The sequence below is a fragment of the Rhinolophus sinicus genome, linkage group LG09 (genome assembly GCF_036562045.2).
Source record: "Rhinolophus sinicus isolate RSC01 linkage group LG09, ASM3656204v1, whole genome shotgun sequence".
NCBI lineage: Eukaryota > Metazoa > Chordata > Mammalia > Chiroptera > Rhinolophidae > Rhinolophus > Rhinolophus sinicus.
This window is the reverse complement of record NC_133758.1, coordinates 67,301,406-67,324,348: the sequence shown is the minus strand read 5'-3', so window position 1 is coordinate 67,324,348 and position 22,943 is coordinate 67,301,406. Positions and strand designations below refer to the sequence as shown.

The following is a 22,943-nucleotide window of genomic DNA, read 5'->3' as shown; positions in this document are numbered from 1 at the left end:
TTAAGAGACTGATGTAAGTAAAAAAGAAAACCAAATACATATATAAATTCCTCATATATAAGAAAAAAGGAGGAAATATAGTTAGCTTATAAACATTTGAAAATTGTTCAAATTCAATAATAATTTTCACAAATTTAAATCCTTTTTCCATCCACATTAGCAAAATTTTAAACAATAACATCCAACTTTGCTGGACAGTTTAGAGGACTCTTCTTTGTAGGATAGTGGATGGGTGCAATCCCTCTGGAAAGAAACTTGGTGATAAGTATGTCTTAAAAATTGTTATATCTTTTAGGCCCCCCCCCCAAAAAAAAAAACAAACAAAAAAACACACATCTGGGAATAATTCCAACAGCATAATCTGAAATGTAGACAAATATTTCTGCATGAAGATGTTTATTGCAAAGTTGTTTTAATAGAAACCAGTTAAGTCTCTAGCATTAGGGGAATGGTTAAATTATAGCTTATGATAAATAATCAGCAGTCCTTAAAACAATATTTGCAAAATGTTTTGAATGGCATGTGAAATTCTTACAGTGTTAAATGAAAAAAGCAGTTTTTAAAATTATATATGCAATATGAACTCAATTCAGAATGAAGACTGCAAAGGAATATGCAAAATGTTAATAGTAGTATTTCCTCCTGGAATTACGGTTATGGATAATTTATGAAAGTTACTCCTAACTATATGATTAAATTGATCGTTTCATAGCAGATTTAGACTTTTTTGGTATCTGTTTTTTTAGGTAATTTTTAGATCTTGTGCATTTCTATAGCTTGGAAATTAAAGTGAAAGAGGTTAAGTTGTGTTTCTCTGAATAGGAGAAAGCAACAAGCAGTTGTCAATGTCTTAAAGTTCAGCTCTGTAATTTAATAAATTACGTATATATTGGAGTAGGAAATCGATTTGTGGGTAGACTGCTTGCCCTGGATGAATTAATGTTTTTTAGGCTATGATACTCTTTTGTTTGTTAATTTTTAAAGATGTATTTACTATAGTATGTTTTGTGGTGAAAGAATCTTTAAAATGTCCATTTTTCTTTTGATAGTATGTGCAGAAGCTTATAACCCTGATGAGGAAGAAGATGATGCAGAGTCCAGGGTATGTAATTGACTGAATTAACTTATTTTAAATTACTTCTGTATTGGATAAGGAAAATAATAATAGGAAAGGTGTTAACAAGCATATAGGTTAACAGGATATATAATGGAGTTATTTTGACTATTTCTTTTCTTAGTCTTAGCTCTATCTACTTCTATTTCATGTTCTGTGGGATTACTTTTATCTAGAGAGTCTCTTTGTCTAAAAGGAAAAATAAACATAAAAGCTCATTGTAGTTGTGGTTTTATTTCTTTTGCAAAAACACAGTCTGGTGATGAAAAATGTTTTTAGCTATCTTTCTCATAGTGATAATTTGTTTTTCCTAGTATTTCTAGTAAAGAAAAATACTGGGAAGAGCCTTCTGCTCCTACTAATTTATGGCAACAGAAGCTTACTCTGAAACAAACGAAAAATCACAGTAAAATTACATCTGAAGTGTCAGTACAGCAATTATTAGTGTTTTTAAATCTATGAGTCTTAATAGTTTGCTCAGAAACTGATTTCTTGGAGGTCCTAATGTTTTTGTAAAAATTTGTCCAGTTTTGTTTGAAGCAGTTTTTTAGCTGTGTCCTTTAGCTTCATATTCCTATTATTTATTTAGTAAAAAGTAAACTAAATAAGAGATTACTGAGCCTGGAAATGGAAGTAATAATTTACCTTTTTTTTCTGAGTACATGCTTTGCAAAGTCCCCCTTTTCTATTTGGCCTTAAAAAATAAACTAAAATCTATTTCTGTAGCTCTAAAAAATACTTCAGTAAGATTGAGTTTTAACATGGAAAAGCAGATACTGTGTCTCTAAGTCATTACATCATTAAGCTCCCTGAAATATATGTAAAATCCAATGGTAGCAAGATCAGGAGCTTTATGTGACCAGAAGACCTTCAAGGAATCCCCATTTCACTCTCAGACCTATGGAGATTTCCAGCACCAGGGTTGGGGGAAAAAATAGAAAATGAATAAGGGACAAGGAGATTAGTATAGCACCCAGAGTTGGCTTAGCATTGGGGGATAGACGGACTGGATAGACTTGTTTCCGGTGACGCGGAGCATTTATAGGGACACAAAAGCTATGAAGGTTTTGGTTTGCTCACATGGTACCCAGGTGGGAGCAGCTCCATTTTTGGCCAAGAAAGTTATTTCAACAATGGTGACGTGGTATCCCTAACTTTCTCTCTCTGAGGATAGAGTTTCTCAGCAGGCAAGCGTTTATGATTACTTCAGCTTGAAGTACAAGGTGAATTCCATGAAGTGAGAAATAACTTTTGTTTTATTATGTTAGCCTTCCTTACTTGAAGTAGGGAGATGCGAATTTTGGTTGGCATGATTTAGTTAATACCCAAATTGTATTAACTAACAGAGTTTCTTGTATACAACGAGTTAATAGGCACCAAATCTGTTTTTTCTGTGTTCATACGACATCTTAGAGTCCAGTTTGAGATAAATAATTGATTAGATAATGAACAAAAGTTTGCATTTGTCTTACCCTTATAGAAAAAATGCAGTGGCTTTCTCTCAAACTGGCTAATAGACTTTTGTGTAGTGTATGAATAGTGCACACACACTGTAAATTTACTTTATTCTTCTTGGGCCTATGATTTTCATTCATTTTTAGCCATCTGAGATGGATTTGAAATACTTTCATCTCCCGTTATGAGTTCAGATATAGTAATGGGCACAGAAGTCAGCACTGCTGGTTCTGGGAGCTCTGGTGCTGGGCTGGCTGGCTGAAGAGGTGAGGCGCCAGCTCGTCATCTCCTGTGGTCACCGTGAGGGACCACTAGAATAGGAAAGGTGGTGTGTTGGGCCCCCGGAGACCGACTCGATGCCTGCTGCTCAAAGGACCAAAAGTCTCTTGCCTCTAACTCATGTTATAGTTGGCAAACTACCAATGTTCATGAAAGGATAGGCCGTTTGGTCCAAGTCTGTTGAGCCTTCTGTTAGTCACAAGGGACTCTGGCGAATTGGCAGAGAGCATTCTGTGGGTCTTACAGAGGGCATTCTGTGGGTTTTCACCCTCCTGGAATGAAAGTTCAGTAAGAATATAGGACACTGGCTTTGTTTGAGCTCATTCTAATGTGAGCACCAGGACTCTTGGATTCATTTTTTTCTCAGTTCCACACTCTTGGCGTGGCCGGGCATGATTGCTCCTTCCCTGCAGAAAGTCACTCAGTGTGGAGGAGTTACATATATTAACAATATTAAACAGAGTAAAGGTTGTCTCTAGATTTTCAACATAGCTGTTGTCACCTGTTGTCCTTTTATGTGTTCCCACTGGCTGGAAGTTTGGGCATCCTTGGTGATTGGCCAATCACAGACCTTTACAAAATGAATTTGCTAACCTGGAGGGAAAATTCCTTTGAAAAATTTTCAAGTGCTGTATTGATCAGTGTGCACCTCCCCCACCTCCCAGACAAATTGTATTACTTTTCCTACTTAATGGGCTGATAGTTGTCTAGTCACATACAGTGAACCTCGGCTTACAATTCTTCCTCGTAACATCCTGCTAAGAAATTGTATCCCTTATGAGTAAGAAGAGTAGACTAATTGTTTGTTTGTTAATTTGGTGTCCTTTTAGATTATACATCCAAAAACTGATGATCAAAGGAATCGATTGCAAGAGGCTTGCAAAGACATCTTGCTGTTTAAGAACCTGGATCCGGTAAGATAAATCTCAATATAGAAACGGTTGTCTTTTCAGTGTCAGTGTCAAGAACTGTGTGGAATCTTGCTTGGGTCTTACTGTCTTCACAAGCTCACCTCACCCCATCGTGGATGCCTGCACGCACAGTGGGTTGTGTTAGAAGAACACTTGTCCTGAGCTTGGGAGGTCCACTGCTGTTATAACCAGGAGTAGGCAGGCCTGCCCTTTGTCTGGGGGAAGACGTTATCTCATCCTGCAAGGTTTCTAGCTACAAACATAGCTCTGAGAAATGGCCCAGGTGAAAAGAAGTTAGGACCTTCGTTCTGTGTACTCCCAGCTGGAACACACAGGGATGTCCAGGGCCCATGATGGATTGCCTCTCTCACCAGCCAGAGACAGTAACTATATTCAAATGTATAATTCTTAGATTATGCATATGTTAGAAATAACATTTTACTTGGCTTTAAATGTGGGGGGATTTTTTGTTCTTTGTGAGGATTTTGAAATCTCTAATCTTTGGTTTGGGGTGTATTTCTAGAACACTCTCTCAGTATGAGTGAGCGTGCTGTTCAGATTTTGCCCTGTACTCTGACTTCAATATTCCGCCTCCATCATTACAGATTATGCTTTTTCGTTGCTATAGGGTCACTGGGGAAAGAGCTACTGCTGTCATGTTCCAAATGTGACAACTGAGTCAACTTTTGTAACTGACCTCAACATTTTTTTGGTCAAATCAATGTCTTACAGTTTTCAGATTGATGCCCTAGAGAATAAAGCACTAAATCAAGATCCACTCTTTTTAAAAGTTTTCTTTAAAAGGCCACTTTTATAAAGAGGGAGGCACTACATTATATCGGGTCTTCTACACTTCTATACATATTTTAAAAATATTTCAGTGTCTTATCACATACTGAAATACCATTTATGTTTATGTCAGGCCCTCTGGGAACATGGATTACATTTTGTGACTTTGGAGATCTTGTTTTAGGACCACACATTACAGGTTTTGTCCAGTTTGATCTAGGTCCTCTAGAATTATCCCTGAGTTTGCAAAACTAGGAGCTCTAAAGAATGGGATTGCTGGTTCTCTCTAATAATAGAAGAATAAGAAATGGAATTAAGATAGAAAATTTAAGAATTTAGTTTATGAGTGGAAATTTTTCCTTGTAGTATTAAATAGTGGAAAAGTGACTAAGTTTGTGAAATTTTGATGGGCTTCCAAATAATCCCAAATTTCATTTATCCAGAATGGTTATGATTCTGAAATAAAGGACACTAAAATATGTGATCTCACCAGTATGAATCCAAATAATTTTTAGTGGATAGATAGAACTCTGTGTGTGTGTGTATGTGTGTGTGTGTGTGTGTGTGTGTGTGTGTGTGTGTGGTGTGTGTAAGATGATAATTTTGGTATTGGAATTAAACTAATTTAGAATTTAACTCTTGTTCCAGATACACACACAGAAGACATCTGTAAAATTAATCCTTCGATTTACCTTTACATATAGGCTTCAACCAAGGAAATTGTCTGTTTTTCAACTAGAACTTTACATTGGAGAATTTTGGAGGTCACAAAAACAGTGTTTCTCAAACTTTAATATGCCTGTGTATCATCAGGATGTTAGAAATGCAGGTTCTGGTTCTGCAGGTCTGTAATGGGGCCTGAGAGTCTGTTTCCCACAAGCCCCCCGGTGGTGGTGCCGCTCCTGCCCTATGGCCGTATTTTCAGTAGCAAGGAGTAAACCCAGACATGAAAATGCTCTCGCTCCGTATTTTGGTAGGACCATGTGTTACTTTGTTTGTATATTTCCCTATTCAACTGCAGTGTTTCAATGCTTCATCAGAGACTAAACAGTGATATTCTAGTGTTTCTACACTAAGGAACAAAGAGGCATGAGTGAAATAGCTGCCAATTATACTCTTCTGAGGTGCTGCCTCTTCTATTCCATCCTATAAATTAAATTGCTTTTTCTTGCCATTTCAACTTTAAACTCTTAAAGCATTGTGAAAATTTTGGTTGCATTTAAAATAATTTAAAAAAAACGTTCGCTAGTATATTCTGGCGAGGAGCATCTTTGTTTAATTAAAGTGATTATTTTTGTAAACATAAGAATTTTTAAAGATGTCCTTTCACTGCTCTGTTGCAGGTCTTCGATATATATGTGTCTTCAATATATATTTTCAACATATACTCCTATAAATTGGTCTTCAATATATATATTTTTCTTAAAAGAGAAAAAGCCAGTTCCTGAAATTACAAAGTTCATGAATTACCATTATTTTTTTTTTTTTTTTTAAGATTTTTTATTGGGGGAGGGGAAGAGGACTTTATTGGGGGAACACTGTGTACTTCCAGGCCTTTTTTTCCAAGTCAAGTTGTTGTCCTTTCAATCTCAGTTGTGGAGGGTGCTGTTCAGCTTCAAGTTGTTGTTCTTTCAGTCTTAGTTGTGGAGGGTGCAGTTCAGCTCCAGATCCAGTTGCCATTTCTAGTTGCAGGGGGCACAGCCCACCATCCCTTGCGGGAGTCGAACGGGCAACCTTGTGGTTGAGAGGATGCGCTCCAACCAACAACTGAGCCATCCGGGAGGCAGCTCAGCTCAAGGTGCCGTGTTCAACCTTAGTTGCAGGGGGCAGAGCCCACCATCCCTTGCGGGACTCAAGGAGTTGAACTGGCAACCTTGTGGTTGGGAGCCCACTGGCCCATGTGGGAATCGAACCGGCAGCCTTCGGAGTTAGGAGCATGGAGCTCTAACCTCCTGAGCCACCGGGCCGGCCCATGAATTACCATTATTGAGTGTTTTATAGAGAAGTAGCAAACAAATTTACATAGTTGTTTCCAAAAGATCTTTTACTGAGTTTGAGCTCAAACCATCTTGGTTTATTTCTTCACTATCTGAAATCCTTCTAGGAAAGATGCAGAATATAAATAAGTAAAAATTAGTTTTTCTCAGTAAATTACCACGTGGAATACGAAATTTATCCCCAAACATGGCAGATTGAAGAATTTAGGGAAGCTCATATTTCAAGTAGCTTTCTACTTTTTTTTAATGATATTCACTTTTTACAATAACTTAAATGCATTTAAATTGAATTACATGTTCAATTCATGTACTCTGCTTGTACAGCAGCTGCTTTCAAGTTCAATTCCTTAATTACCCACTATGTTCCAAGGCATGTCTAAAGTGTTGGAGTCCACAAAAGTACTTAGACATGGTTCTTGTCCTTTTGAAACTTAAACTTTGATGAAGGATTCAAGTACAAATACAAAGCAATGTGGTAAAACATGAGAAATGCTGTCATATAGATCAGGGTACTAAGAGAGAATGCGGGTCTCTTAGCATCACTAAGGATTCACAAAGCTGAAGAGGCCACCTGAGCTCCACCTCAGAAAATGAGTAGGAAACTGCCCGTTGAAGAAAAGTACAGAATGGTATCACTATAGCCTAAAGTAGAAGACATCCTAAGACGTGTGTGCTGTGTCACGAAGGGCCATTCTTGAATGCCTCGCTGTAGCATGGGTCAGACACGTCCTGTATGCAGTGGGCAGGCACGACTGGCACAATTGGAGCATTTAAAGCAGAGAATATAACAATCAGATGTGCCTAAGGTCACTGTGGTGGTGGTGTAAGGGGTCGAGTTAAAGATGGCAAAGTGACAGGGCAAGAACAAAGGAATGGAGCTCAGTGAGGAAACAATATCATGACACAGGGAAAAGAAATGGGCCTACCTAGGGAAGGGGCGAGAGGGATGGTTTCACAAAATATTCAGGATCAGTAGAAGTTGGTACTTAGTGATTGAATGAATTGGGACCTTAAAGTAAGTCTAGGATGACTCCCAGTGTCTAGCTGGAATGACTGTGAAGGTGGTGCCTTTTCCTGAAATGGGAAAACTTGAAGGAGGAAAAGGAAGCAGTAATTACTAATTAGCAAGAAGAATGATTTTGGCTTTGTGTCTGCCTCATTTGAATTTCCTGAAGTTATTGTTTACCTTAAAAATCTTGTACTTCCTAGGCCTAAGAACATTTTTCCTTGGAGTGCTGTATATATATATGTCAGAGCACAGCATTTATACTTATTAATCTCTTTGAAGATAATCTTCATGAATATTTTAATGCTCAACGCAGTAGGCCATTTTGCTTCTGAATATTTCTAATATGAGGCAAACTGAAATAATTTTCCTAAGCTATATGATAGGCTCTTTCATTAATGGAGAGTAAATTGTTACTTTTAAGTGAGTCAGAGCCCTTTTACTGAGCTCAGTCTCAAATTTGTATTCTGTAGGAAAATAAGATGTGGATTTCCTGCAGTAGTTGTCAGTCATAGTGATAAGCCTTTGAATATTAAATATTTCCTAAGTTCTTTTTACTCTGCATAATTATGAGGAAGTTACAGTTTGATTGACTAAAACAGACACTTGTCGCATAGAGAACTTCTAGAAATAATTGTTCTGTAGTTTATCAGGAATTACTTTTTCATATATCAGTATATACATTTTTAAGCTTTATAATGTTTTAAAATGCAGCTAACTCCAAAACAACAAAAACATTGAATATAACAATGTTTTTCATCTTTTTTTCCATTTCATGTTTTCAGCCAGAGCCAATCAATAAAGCTGATATTCCCTCTCCACCTTCCCTGAAAGAGTTGAAATAGAAACAGTAAGCAGAGCAAAATATTAGTAAACCATTTAATCAAACTTCATAATTTTGATAGGTGACCATATGTTGCCTGGTTCATGAACTCATTAGGTAAAATGGTCCCCATGGGGTAAATTAGCACCACATCAAGAAAGCACAGTTTTTACTGCCATCCTGCCCTTATCTTCAGCCCTGGCTGCTGTTTCACAAGTAGGGCCCAGAGCTCCCACAGGGACCCAGAGCAGGGATGAAAACCACTTCCTGTAAACTCATCACCATTGTTCTCCCAAAAGTTGTTCTTAGCTCACATGAAGCTCCAATATTATGTTCTCTGTCTAAATGGAGAGTTTGGTTTTTTAATTAATTAAAAATTTTAAATCAGTATACGTACTTGTATACAATTTACAAAAATTCAAAAAGAACAAGAGAGTAAAAATTCTAAAAGAGCAAAAGAGTAGTCAGTGAAAGGAAATCTCCCTTCCATCCCTTTCTCCCAGCAACCCAGTTCTTTTAGCATTATCATGTGTATTTTTCCAGAGTTACGCTATGTATATACAAGTATATTCCTTTTAAAATATTGGTGGCAGCAAACTCTACAGTGTTCTGCCCAGTTCTTTTTTTTACTTAACAATGTCTATAAGAGATTCTATATTTTTTAAAGTATTTTTATCAGTACCAACTTATTTGTTATAATTTACGTTGGTAATATTTATGTTATGAAGCTAAACTATGAAAATACTAACATTTTGCTGTTGTCTAATGTATTAAAATTGTATATATAACCCAGGGAGGGGGTCCCAATAGTCAAAATAATATTGAGAAAGAAGAACTAGTTGAAGGACACACACTTGCTGAGTTCAAAACTTTTCCTACAAAGCTACAGTAATCAAAACAATGTGTTACTGGCATAGGGAAGACATATGGAACAATGGGATAGAATTGAGAGTCTAGAAACCAACCTATACATCTATGGCCATTTGATTTTGACAAGAGTGCCAAGACCATTTCATGGGGCAAAGAATAATAGTCTCTTCAACAAATGGTTCTGGGACAACTGGATACCCACATACAAAAGAACAAAGTTGGCTTCCTACTTTATTCCATATATAAAAATTAAGTCAAAATGGTTCAAAGACCTAAATGCAAGCTCTAAAATTATAAAACTCTTAGAAGAGAACACAGGAAAATTTTTCTTAGATTTAGCGATGTATTCTTAAATGCCAAAAATAGGAGTAAGAAAAAAGGATAAGTTGGACTTCATAAAAAAATAAATTTTGTGACTCAAAAGGACATTATCAAAAAAAGTGAAGACAACCTACAGAATGGGAGAAAATATTTGCAAATCATGTAGGATCAGGGCCTTGAATACAGAATATATTAAGAACTCTTACAACTCAATAACAAAAAGACAAACAACCCAACTTAAAAATGGGCAAAGTACGGGAATAGACATTTCTCCAAAGAAGAAATACAAATGACTAATAAGTATATGAAAAGATTCTCAACATGGTTAGTTATTAGGGAAATGCAAATCAAAACTACAGTGAAATAACACTTAACCCCCAATGGGATTGGTATAAAAAATAAATAAATAAAATAAATGTTGGGAAGGACTTGGAGAAATTGGACCCCTAGTACATTGCTGGTGGGAAAGTAAAATGGTTTAGGCACTGGAAAACAGCTTGATTGGTTTCTCAAAAGTTAAACATAGAATTACCTGCTGTATGACTCAGCAATTCTACTCATAGGTATAGACCCAAAAGAACTGAAACAAATATTCATACAAATACTTGTATACGAATGTTTGTAGCTGCATTATTTACAATAGCCAATAACCACATTATTCATAATGAACCCAAGTTCATTATGTGAACCCAAGTGTGATGGATGAATGGATAAGCAAATTGTGGTTGTGTTTGTGTGTGTGTGTGTGTGTGTGTGTGTGTGTGAATGCGCGCATACATAATGGAATATTATTCATCCGTAAAAAGGAATAAGGTATGATACATGCTACAATGGGGATGAACCTCAAAAACCTCATGCTGAGTGAAATCAACCAGACAGAAAAGATAATGTATTATGTAACTCCATTATGTGAAATATTCAGGACAGGCAAATCCATAGAGACAGAACACAGATTAGTGTTGCCAGGGGCTGATGGGAGGGGAGAATGGCAAGTGATTGCTTAATAGGCACAGGGCTTCCTTTTGGGGCAATAAAAAATTTTTGAAACTAGCTGGAGGTGATGGTTATACAACTTTGTGGCCACTGAGTTGTTCACTTTAAAATGGTTGATTTTATGTTATGTGAAATTTCACCTTAAAAAAAATTGTATAGGGAGCATTTTCTCAATCCATTGAGATTTTACTTCCCGGCAGTTATTGTCAGTTTGGCTCAATTAAACTCTTATAAACTTTCAAAAAAAAAAAAAAAGGTTGTATATGTAATCCATCTAAGCATTTTTATTTCCGTTAATTTTAATATTTAATGGCTAAAATACACTTTACGGATGCAATTAAATTAGCTGTTTACAGAATTAATCCTTGAAAGGCCTCCACAAAATCCCCGGGTTCCACAAAACAGTTTGAAAAACACTGAGCCCTTGTGACAGCATGCGGAAGATGGATAACCTGCCTTGAACACTTCCTTGAGCTACAAGAAGCTTCTGTCTGTGCAGGGCAGCCCATGCCACTGCTAGACAGCGCTCATTCTTGGGAGGTGTTTACATTGTGCCAATGTCTCCGTGAAACTTCCACCCAGCAGTCCCAGTGTGGCCTCTACAATTACTGATATCATCAATGTGACAGAAGATAGCAGATGTGTTCACGTGCAGGTCTTTTCTCTCACCTAAATGCCCCAGTTCCCTGAACTGTTCCCCCAGTGGCAGGTTTTCAGATTTCTTGATTACCCTTCTTTGAGTATTCTCAGTGACTCCATGAAAGATAGATGTCTTAAAACCCTCCCATTCTTTTTGATAGCTGCATAGCTTTCCAGTGTATGGATATACTAGCTTATATATCCAGTGCCCCATAGATAACATTAGTGTTTCCAGTGTTTTGCTATATGCTGCTGCAATGAAAAATGCCTGTGCACATGTCATTTCACAAATATCTGTACAGTAACTTACCAGAAAAAATGAGGAGAAGGTTATGCATATTTGAAATTGTCTCCAGTATTGACATATTGCCCTCTGTGGAGTTGGTTCCATTTTACCTCCTGTCAGCAGCAGACTGTATGAGAATACCTCTTTCCCACACTGTCTCCAACACAGTATATTATTCTAACATTTTTATCTTTTTGAATCTAACAGGTGAAAAAATGGTGTCTCATTTCAGTGTTAATTTGCATTTCTCTTTATTTTGAAAGGATTTGAACATCTTACTGTATTTTTAAGTGCTCCTTCCCCCTTTTTGCCGGAAGCTTTGCAGATCTGTTCTTTATCTTTGGTGTTCTTAAATGACATTGTCACTTTAGGGTGTGGTTTTTGGTCACTGATTGTACTGGGCATTTGAGTGTGCCATTTTAGTCTGAGAACTACGTCCTTTGGTTCTGGAAAATTCATCCCATATTTCTTTGATTATTTTTCTGTTTTGTTTTCCCTATTTTCATTTTCTCTGGAACTCTTGTCTTTTCATCTCTATCGACTTTTTTTTTTGAAGTTTTTGGTTTTAATTTATTTCTTACCCTTTAATTAACTTTTAAAAGTATTTTGTAATGATAGGTACAGGTCATTTACATTTGTCATAATGTACAGCACCAAGAATGAACTGTAATGTAAACTGTGCACTTTGAATGATCATGATGTGTCAGTGTAGATTCATCAATTGTAACAAGTACCGCTCTGGTGGGGATGTTAGTAGTGGGGAGAGGCGAGGGGTGGGGCAGAGGGTATGAGAACTCTGTACTTTTTGCTCAGTTTTGCTGTGAACCTAAAATTGCTCTAAAAAATAAAATATTTAAAAGGAAGAAAAAAATTGACAATCATGTTTTTTATTTCTAGCTTACTCATTTTTCTCAGATTTGCTCTTTTCTATTTTTCATGTCATGATGATCTTGAATATCGCTGGGTGTACAGAGTAGAACTTTCTAAAAGCTCTCTACTGTTCCTGAATTCTCTTCCATCTGGTGTCACTTTGCTGTTTATCTTAGTCTTGTAGGCTACCGGAGGGGTAACGCAAAGCTGACTGAGACCTCTGAGCAGTAAGTAGGGCAGGCCTTTCAACCAATGAATGACTGTTTAGTTGAGTGGACAGGGAGTCAGCTGTTATATGGGGGAACCCCTAAATGCCAGTAGCTGTTCTGGTTTTCTTTAATTTGTTTAGTTTCTGCCAAAAACCTGACTCCGATCTTTTGTCTGGGAAGAGTTGGGGGTCAGTACTTGGAAGGCGTTCGGTGTTCAAGGTGGTGGCATTTGGAAGATATCAACTGATTATGACTCTGAATCAGTCCACTTGTTTTCAGCTGTGACTCAGCCCGGTCCTGGCTGAAGCAGGTGTTTCCCAGCCTGGTGGTGCTCTCACAAGTGGTTGATCCCATCTGCCCTACTTTGGGCTGTGCCCTCTCTGTCCCCCATTTAACTCACTTTTGTCTGGAAATCTCTCCATCAATTTCCCTTTCCCATACTTTATGTTATTGTATATTCATACCTTCGTATTCCCTGTGTCATGTCAACAGGGTCTCAAAAAGAAGAGAATCACGTGTGGTCTGTTCATGCTTTTGATCCAGAATGTCTTGTTTCTTTATACTGCATTTTCTACTTGTATTTTTCCCCTCTCTAATCTAGCTTCAGCTCCTTAACTTACAATAATAACTGATTTTGGCCTGGGAAGTTAGTGTTGTACCCATTTTGAACCTACAAAGAGTGACTTGATCAAATGTTCAGAGCTAGTAAGTGGCAAAGCAAATAACCCTCTTAAGCCTTTTGACTTTTTTATTACTATGCACCATACTTTTTCTCCATATCCATTTGTTCTATTTGAAGGCCTTTGAATTGTTTCTTTTTGTGTTTGTTCTGAGGATTTCTTTACCTCCTAGTTTATTCGCACTAGCTGAAGTTTATCCCGGACCCTTGTCAACTACACTTTAGCCGAATAAAAATTTTAGATATTTTACATAGTTTTTGGATAATAGATTTGATGTTTCTGGCATCATTTTTAATAAATCTTCCCTAGGGAGGTAAATGGTTGCTTCTTAAAGAGAACCTTAGTGATAAAGACTAGTAGTAGAATATTTGCCGCAGCTGTTATTGGTTTTACATTTGTTGATTTTCTGTTTTGTTTTCGGTGCTAAACCAAAAATGAGTGGAGTCAGGGTTTGAATTCACTAAGTATTTAGGTAAACTCTATATAAATTCTGGTGATGACTAATATAGGAAAGTTTTAAAAACCGATATTTTAAAAAGATATTTGCAATAGGTCTTTACTAACCTGGTAATTTTAGTTGCTAATATTATATTTCACAAGGTATATAGTGGTTTGGTGGCTAATTTTTCATATTAAAGTGGTGATAATTATAAATATTCTGAAATAGACTAACTATAATTACTTTCACTCAGATATTGAATGTAAGATAAATATACAATCTCATCTGTATGTGGCCAGAAAGAATGTACTACGTATGTTTTTGACCAGAAAATAGCAGTGATGGTATTTCCATTTCTTTGCACTTGTTCACAGAAATATAAAGCTAATCATGGTTGTTACTTAAGGAAACGCGCTAGATGAACATAAAGATGATATCTTTTCTTTTTAAAAAATAGGAGCAGATGTCTCAAGTATTAGATGCTATGTTTGAGAAATTGGTCAAAGAAGGGGAACATGTAATCGATCAAGGTGATGATGGTGACAACTTTTACGTAATCGATAGGTAAGTTTTGCGTAACTTTACTACGGAAATGTAACAAACTGCTTGTGTAAAATCTCAGTGGTTATTATAATGACTGACAAATATATGGTAGTTGCTATTGCCTCTTTACTCTTATGATTACATAATAGGCACTGTAAACCTGCTGTGAAACCCACAGTGAAACCAGACTAGGGCGTGAAAAGAGGCAGAGTGTATAGGAGAACTGAGGATTCTGGGTAGGTTAGTCTATGCAGCTCAGCCCCTGGGAGCCTGCTCATTTGTTAACTCCTAATTGAGGGGTAGTTAGTATGGAATAGATGCTTGTTATAGTGGGAATTAGATGCATAATATACAGGACCTGGGATATTGGATTAGTATTAGTCGATCTGGGTTATGTTTTCTAAAAGGTTCTTTTTTATTAACTCTAAAGCAAAACATGCTCGTGGTTTAAAAAAAATCAAAGGGGCATAAGGTAAACAGTCAGTTCTCTTCCTACTGCTCCAGCACCATTCAGTCAGTAGAGTGAGTAGTTTGTGTATCCTTCCAGAATTGTTTATGCGTTGTTGTATTTGTTTTCTAAAAATTCTCTAGAGGAATTATTTTAAGTAGGAAGGCATGCATTTATATTGAAAATCTAATTTCAGAAAACATAAGTTGTGCTTTACTTTAAAGCTTTGTGCTTTAAGCAATAATGAGGTAAGAGTTCTAAATTATAATAGGGGAGCAGTCTGAACTGAGTCTTTATTTCTTCACTTTTGTAAAGTGACGATGAAGTGTTCACGACACAGTTGGTATCCCCAGCCTCTCCCGTTTTGTGTGGAACATAGAGAATCTCCCAGCCTGACTTACTGGATTCTGTTTTCTTCTCTGGGTAGAGTTGTGTTCAACTTAGAAGGCTTGTGGAAAATTACTCCCCATCTAACTGCTTAGTCCTCATTTCTTGGTCTTAGCTCCATGGGTGGTATCTTTCGTACATCAGTAGTGCGTGCTCCCTGAACCAGGGGTTTTCACTGATTCTTCTGTTCCCTCATCCCAAATGCCTTGTTGACGTGTAGAGCTGTTGCCAAGACACTAGCCAGGGCCCAGTGGACTCTGATTTTAGAAAAGAACAGAACCAGTCATCCCGTATGTAAATGGAAGTCGTGGTTTTGGTATCATTAACAGCTTTCATCAATGAAACACCTCAGAAATTCCTTCAGCTGTTTAATTATGTTAATTGTAGGAGTATGTGAGAACCCCAAATATACAGGATTCATCTTCTTTTAGTAGGCATTTTGACTATAAAAATGGCCTTACATTTGTATATAGCATATCCTTTTCAGGTAGATCCTAATCCTATGTTTGCCAGATGAAAACTCTCAGGAGTACAGAAGTGGTGTGAGCGGGTTTAGGTCACCAAGATGATCATAGTACAGCCAACCCCACAGCGTTGGTGTTCTCTCCATGGCTCCACTGTGACGCCTCAGGGGGACGACTATAAAAAGCAGCTCATAGTATTTTAATAGATTGCAGTTGGACTGTAGCTCATTTTACTTCTCATCAGCACATTTGTTACATATTTTATCTTAATTTAAAGTAGAAAATGTAGACAATAGTTTTAGTGCAAAAGTATGAATAGTATAAATAAAATTAATCTATACTGGAAAAATAATTATTCATGAAGCAAATTCTAGACAGTATCCTTGAAACAGCTATTCTATCCATGAGTTATATTCAAAACTAATTATTTCTTCCTTATTCATTAATATCTTTGTCTATTATCTTGTTTTTGCTTTTATTGTATTTTTACCACTCGTAATCCATTTTTAATAAAAGCACTGCTTTTTTTGTCTTTGTTAGGGATTAACCAACAGGATAAAACCAAAGATTTTCTCCTGTTTGCCTTGCAGTTTCTTTAGCAAGCCTTGAAACCATGTTCTCTGATAAAATACAGTATACGGAAAGACAGTCCTCCACAAGAGTGGAGTTCGTATAAGCACAGGATCTGGACAATATGTAGTGCAGTGGCATGGAAACAGGCTTATTTGCCTAGAAAAAGAACACCCATTAAAAGATAAGCACAGAGAAATGATAAAAACCCTGTTTCCCTGCAAATAAGACCTAGCCGGACAATTGGCACTAATGCATCTTTTGGATCAAAAATTAATATGAGATCTGGTATTATACTATACTAATATTGTATTGTATTGTATTATATATTATTACATTATATAAGACCAGGTCTTATATTAATTTTTGCTCCAAAAGATGCATTAGAGCTGATTGTTTGGCTAGGTCTTATTTTTGGGGAAACACAGAAACAAACTAGGGTCAGATATTTAGTCTGGATTTCTCCCACTTAACTTTTTTACTTAGAGTGGGGGTTGATCTGAATAAAGGGCCAGATGATGTCAGTTCTTTAGGCTTTGTGGGCCACGTGGTCTCTGTTGCAGTTACTCCACTGTGCTGTTTTAGCACAGATCAGCTACAGATGATACATAAACCAGGGTGTTTGTTTTCTAGGAAAACTGTTTACAAAAGCAGGCGGCCAGTCTGTAGGACATGTTGGCCAGCCCCTCCTTTCAATTGTAAAGGACCCTCTCAAGTGCTGTCCATTTGGCTGACCAAATTGTTAGAGCTGTATTGTTTTTCTAAGTTATTTTCTTCTGATCTCAAAAGTAATACCTGTTCATTTTAGAAACAAAAAGTCTTTAATTAGAGAATGTCCCTGGAATCCTTCACTATTCTTATGCTTAGAGATAACTGCAGTCAGCATTTTCATTCACATTCTTTCAGATGGTTTGCCCACACATGTGCTATTTGGTTGCTCTGTCAGTTATATTCTTATCGTTGATGTTATCTTAAACATGTATTGCTTCGTCTCATTTTCCCCAGCAGGCACATGCATGGTGCTTCCCTAGTCCAGGTGATGGTCTCTTCATGCTTGTCTGGGACAGATAGTGTGTCTGGCGTGTACTGATGGCCTTTTATTGCTTATTGTCATCAGAGGGGGAAAAGGAAGGCTGGGGATGAAATTCTATTGCACAGCGCTGTTCTCTGAAATCAGGTTTTGTTGAAATGAGATTTTACTTGAATTACTTTCACCTCTTATTTTTCCTGTGTCCAACAGAGGAACATTTGATATTTATGTAAAATGTGATGGTGTTGGAAGGTGCGTGGGTAACTACGATAATCGTGGGAGTTTCGGCGAACTGGCCTTAATGTACAATACACCCAGAGCTGCTACAATCACGGCTACCTCTCCTGGTGCTCTGTGGGGTTTGGTGAGTGAAATGTTTCTTTGACCTGAATATTATTTGTAAAAGGCCTTATGACAGAAGCCAGGTAGATACAGTATTTGTTAGGGATTAACCAACAGGATAAAACCAAGCATGCAAGAACTAATAGGTAGATTTATCTGGGAACGTCACCAGGCACCAGATATTTTATTAAACAACTACTGGATGCTGGAATGTTGGGTGCTGAGACACGGCTGCTATGTGAAATCTTCGTGTTCAATTCCCCAGTTAAGTCAGGCGCTTCACTTACTGGCCTTCCCTGGGACAGAGAGACGCTCAGATCCAAATCGGCGTCTTTTACCGCCTTGAACCAACCTGCCATACAAACAACCAAAGCCTTCAGAGCAGTTTTCTCAGTTAGCTTTTTGTGTTAAGTATTGTAATCTGTGGTTCCCAAAGTGTGGTCCCCTGACCAGTAGCATCTGTATCACCTGGAAGCTTGCAAGAAATGCACATTCTGGGGCCCTGCTTACCGATTTGTGTCCACTGAAGCAGACACTGAAGCAGGCCCAGCGATAGTATTTGAGCAAGTCACCAGTGAATCTGCTGCACCCTGGAATTGGCATCACATTGTATCTTCGTGTGGTGTGAAACCGAGTGGTCGCGACTTTGCATTTCAACAGCTGTGTAGAAAATATACTCCATGCCTGGGCCTGTCACCTGGACGCACATCAGAATTCCTTAGGGGGTGTTAAAAACAATCCTCTTGCCTAAGCCCCACCACAGACAAATTTAATCAGATGCTCCTGGGGTGGGGCCTACGCTTTCAAAATAAATTTCTTAATGGTGATATTTCTATCACCATTTGGGTGAGGTGATATTTCTATCACGTTTGGGTGAGGTGGGGAGGGAGATTTTTTTCATAGATGAGATCAGGATGCAGGGTAGCAAGTAAAGCTGATTCTAGAAGACTGTTTAAGCGGCTCTTCTCAGATTACAGATCTCCTGGGGTCCAGTTAAAACACAGATTCTGATTCAGTGGGTCTGGGATGAGGCTTGTGACTGCATTGCTCATAAGCTCCCAGGAAACACCAGTGCCCAGAACACCCTTTTGGCAATGATTTCAGTGAATGCTAACAATACTTGTATTTTCTTTTTAACAACAGCCCACTCTGTAGTTTTGACATGCATATATCTGGTAATTTCTCTCAAATCCTTTGAGAGAAATCAATCTCATTTCCAAGGACTGTAGCTTCAAAGAAGGTACACGTTCTTTAATCTTGACTCAGCATTTGACTCTGAACTGGATACAGCTGATAAAAATATCGCTTGATCAGAGAAACAAGACAGTGTATGTACATTTCTTCTTATGAGAACCAGGCAGTTGCTGTCTGCTTATTAAAAATGTGATGAGTCAGTTTTGAAGTTGTAGAAGAAAAATTGGAATTATTTCAGGTAGAGGAAACTCATCATCTGAAGTATTTTTAAAGGCTATCAAAGATTTGAATATCCAAAGCCTGCTGGACAAAACTCCAATGACTTTTACTGTTGGAGTAAAAACTCTAAACCAGAGCAGACTTGGTCTGTTGGAAGTGTTTGCCTGTCATGAGAGTGGCGGGTAAAGTTAGAGTCTGCCAAGACCTGTTTCATTAAGGAAGGTATCATTTAAAAATTTAATCACCCGCACGGGGTTGCCTGCCAGGGTCAGATTGTCACACGATATAAGGAAGCCTCCTCCTTGCATGTCCTGGGCATGAGATCATGTTTTTATCCGGTTGGCCCCTTTGAGTATTGATCGTTTTCAGCCCTGGCAGAAACCTTAAACGAAGTATAAACTGTGCTTGATACTTAAGCTTTCAAGAAGGATCAAGCATTTTTCAGAGATGTTTTACTAATCTATACATGTTATTAAACTTTATAAAAGTGGGCACTTTGTGATGGTCACCTTGGGTTTTGTGTGTAAGTGCAATAGCTTTTTTTTTAAATTAGATAATATAATCTGTTAATACTTCAGACCTGCTTTTTAAGAGCAACTAGGCGCTTTTCAGGGAAAGTCGAGTAGAAATTTTTCTTTTAAGGCCAATGGATCAGAGTTCTGCCATGTAAGTGCTCATGTAAAGATCAGTCCTTTATAGACTAGTCTAACTTTGCAAATACTACTCAGTGACTGTTAAGTCTTAGAGGGTTAGCTGTCTCCATGAGCAAGCTGATGACTCAGAGAGGCGACTATGGAAATGACTAGGATGAAAACATTTGAAATGGGACTTTCTGGATTTTAGTTATATGTCACAGTGGGTGTGAGGAGGTGGGCCACTAATAGAACATTTCTCCGGAGACATATAGCTCACTGTGGTTAATTTCTGAATCGCTAAACTATGTCTAGTCTTTTCTGTTTTGCAATAAACTCAGCCCATAAAATGGTGTTGCAGCTGGTTCCCAAACTGGACTATATCTCAGAATCCCTTGGGGAGCTTTTATCAACTATTGGTTATTGAGCCTTACATGCAAAGATTTTGAGTCATTCAAGTCTGGGACTTGAGAATCTTTGTTTAACTGATTCTGATGCAGAGCCAGGCTTTGAAATTATTTTAATATTTTTACTAATTAACCTTGTAAAACCTTCTCTTTTTAAAAAAATTATTAAGAGTACAAATCCAAGAAACAACCAAAGCCCTTATTTATAAATTATAATAAACTAAATTGGAGTACAGGATGTTTAATTTCCTAGATACTTACATTCCACACTGGCATTTTTCTCCATCCTATCAGTTAATTTAAATTTAGCCTTAGTATGTTGGCACAGTAACTTATTAATTAAAGAACATATTCCAGTTAATTTTATTTTATATTAAAATGGTATAATTACTTATCAATGTGTGCCAAACTAACATAATTCTGGGGGCTCTTTACTAAGAATTAAAATAATGTTTTGTAGGAATTTTTTCAAAATAAAACTTGTAGGAAAACCATTTTTTGAGCTGTTATCTTTAAAATTTCCCTAGTTCCTTAATTGAGTTCTGTATCTTTGAGGTTAAATAGTATAAACATAGGAACATTTTAGAATGATGAGCATGAAATAAACACTAGAATTAGACTTTCCTCAAGAAAGTTGTAGTTTCTCTATGCACATTTAAAAAAGAACTGACATAATGTGGATGTGACTAAACACCAAATAATTTTTCAACAACTCTTACAATTGCTTTATGATTTAAAAATATTTCCTAAGAGTGTTTTCCATTATTTTTTTATCATAATCCATATTAAAAAGCACATTAGGAAGCATCACGACCAGTGCATATGTTTGCGTGTGTTTGTGTATAAATATATAACTAAAAATCACTTTACTAAGTGGAATATGCACTATTTTCAGTTCTATTTTATTTTTTATAAAAATGTTGGTCATGGGTGAAGGAGGTCAGAAGGTACAAACTTTTAGTTATAAAACGAAAAGTCTTGGGGATGTAATGCACAGCATGGTGACTATAGTTAATAATAATGTATTGCATATTTGAAAGCTGCTAAAAAAGTAGATTTTTAAAGTTCTCATCACAAGAAAAAAGTTTTCATTAACTATGTAAGGTGCCGGATGTTAACTCGACTTACTGTGGTGATCATTTCACAATGTATACAAATATCAAATCATTATGCTGTGCACCTGAAACTAATGTGTTACATGTCAATTATACGCCCCTCCCCCCAAAAAAAAAATGCTTGCCATGTCTTATCGAACTGATTTTGTAACACTCGAGGGCTGTCATCCCCATAAAGAACTGGTTGCCAATCTGAACTGATCGAAACTGAATACAATGGTGGTTGCCAGGGGTTGGGGGCTGGGGAAACGGGGAGATGTTCATCAAAGGGTACAGACTTCAAGTTACAAGATGAATAAATTCTGGGGATTGAATGTACAGCTTGGTGGTTATAGTGAACAATATTGTATTACATACTTGAAAGTTGCTAAGAGAGTAAATTCTTAAATGTTGTCACCACAAAGAAGAAATGGTAATTATGTGAGGTGATACAGGTGTTAACCCTATACTCCACACATTAAATCCACACATTAAATATCTTAAACTTACATAATATTATAGGTCAATTATATCTCCATAAAGCTGAGGGGGGGAAAAGAACACTGTGTGTGTTAATCTAGTTTTTTAAATGGTGCGACAGCGCCACCTCGTGGGTTTAGCCTAATTACATGGTGGTCAGATCTCTGTTCTGAATAAAAGTAAACTGATGCTTCCTTTAAAAAAATGAAAGTGATATTTTATATGGTTTTATATTTTATACTTGAAGAAATAAAAATATGAAATGAGTTGCATTAAAAGTATAATAATGTTAGTTTTTTATTTCAAAATCTTCAATTATTCTTTGTTCCTTATAGAGAATGAAATGAAACTCTCTCTTCAAACTTGTTTTTCCCATAAAATCTACCTTTTAACTGTTTTTGTATTTGATATTCTGTCTTCAGGACAGGGTAACCTTCAGGAGAATAATTGTGAAAAATAATGCCAAAAAGAGAAAAATGTATGAAAGCTTTATCGAGTCACTGCCATTCCTTAAATCTTTGGAAGTAAGTATATGTTTATGCTTTCATTTTATTTTGCTTTAAAAGCTTCTGTTTTGTTAGGAATATTTACTTCTGTACAAGACTTTCTTTGAATAAAAACCTGTCCATATTTTCATTTGAAAAGATTGAATTATGGTGTTTGTATAAATCACTATTTCTTTTACCTAGAACTGCTTTTGTTTTGTTGCTTACAAGTAATAGATTCCTGCTAGCATCTATAGCAGAGTGACCTGTGGTCTTTATCTAAAAGCAGACTTAAAGTAATTACATAAATGTCAGTGATAGCCACTAGTTACACCTTTACAGGGAGAGGTTATCTAAATACAGAATGTCCTCATGGCCTCTCCTCCTCAGTCAACTTCGCTCTTCTCCTTTCCTAAAATTGGCATTCCAGGCTCTCTTCTTTTTTTCTCGGGCTATTGTTACTCACTTGGTGAACTTGTCCAATCTCCTGGCTTTAAATACTGTCTATACATTGATGCCTTTTAAAATTGACATCACCAGACAAGGCCCCTTCCTTGAATGCCAGTCATTTATCCAACTGCATAGTTAACATTTCCTCAGACACCTAATAGACATCTGACACCTAACGTCCTAAATCTACCCTTCCCCTTTCTTCTCCATCTCGGTGGATGGCAACACCATCCTTCCAGCATCTTGGCCAAAAACCCTGGGGCTAGTACTGACTCACCTATTGAAATATTTGTTGTATTGTCAGTATATGCCTGGCCACATTACAGAATGCATATAAAGCAGCTGATCTTCTCTAGCAGTCTCTTTAAATAAAAATAGATCAGGGGTTGGAAATTCAGATGCCTTCAGAGCTAGGCAAGTAACATAAAGAAGAAAAGGGAGCCAGGATGAGACTTTGGTAAACTGGAGAACATGTGCTCTCTCTAAAGAAGCAGCTGTTATCCCACCACAGTGTATT

The 22,943-nt window shown here is 37.0% G+C and overlaps 1 protein-coding gene across 1 annotated transcript in view; it reads left to right on the top strand.

The window, feature by feature from the left end:
• PRKAR2B (protein kinase cAMP-dependent type II regulatory subunit beta) overlaps nucleotides 1-22,943 on the top strand; it is a 91,354-nt gene that overhangs the window by 60,761 nt on the left and 7,650 nt on the right. The window contains exons 3-7 of the mRNA XM_019745385.2: nucleotides 1,050-1,102; nucleotides 3,679-3,762; nucleotides 14,139-14,245; nucleotides 17,334-17,487; nucleotides 21,914-22,015. Coding sequence (XP_019600944.1) covers nucleotides 1,050-1,102; nucleotides 3,679-3,762; nucleotides 14,139-14,245; nucleotides 17,334-17,487; nucleotides 21,914-22,015 — 500 coding nt within the window. The remainder of the gene's footprint in view (nucleotides 1-1,049; nucleotides 1,103-3,678; nucleotides 3,763-14,138; nucleotides 14,246-17,333; nucleotides 17,488-21,913; nucleotides 22,016-22,943) is intronic.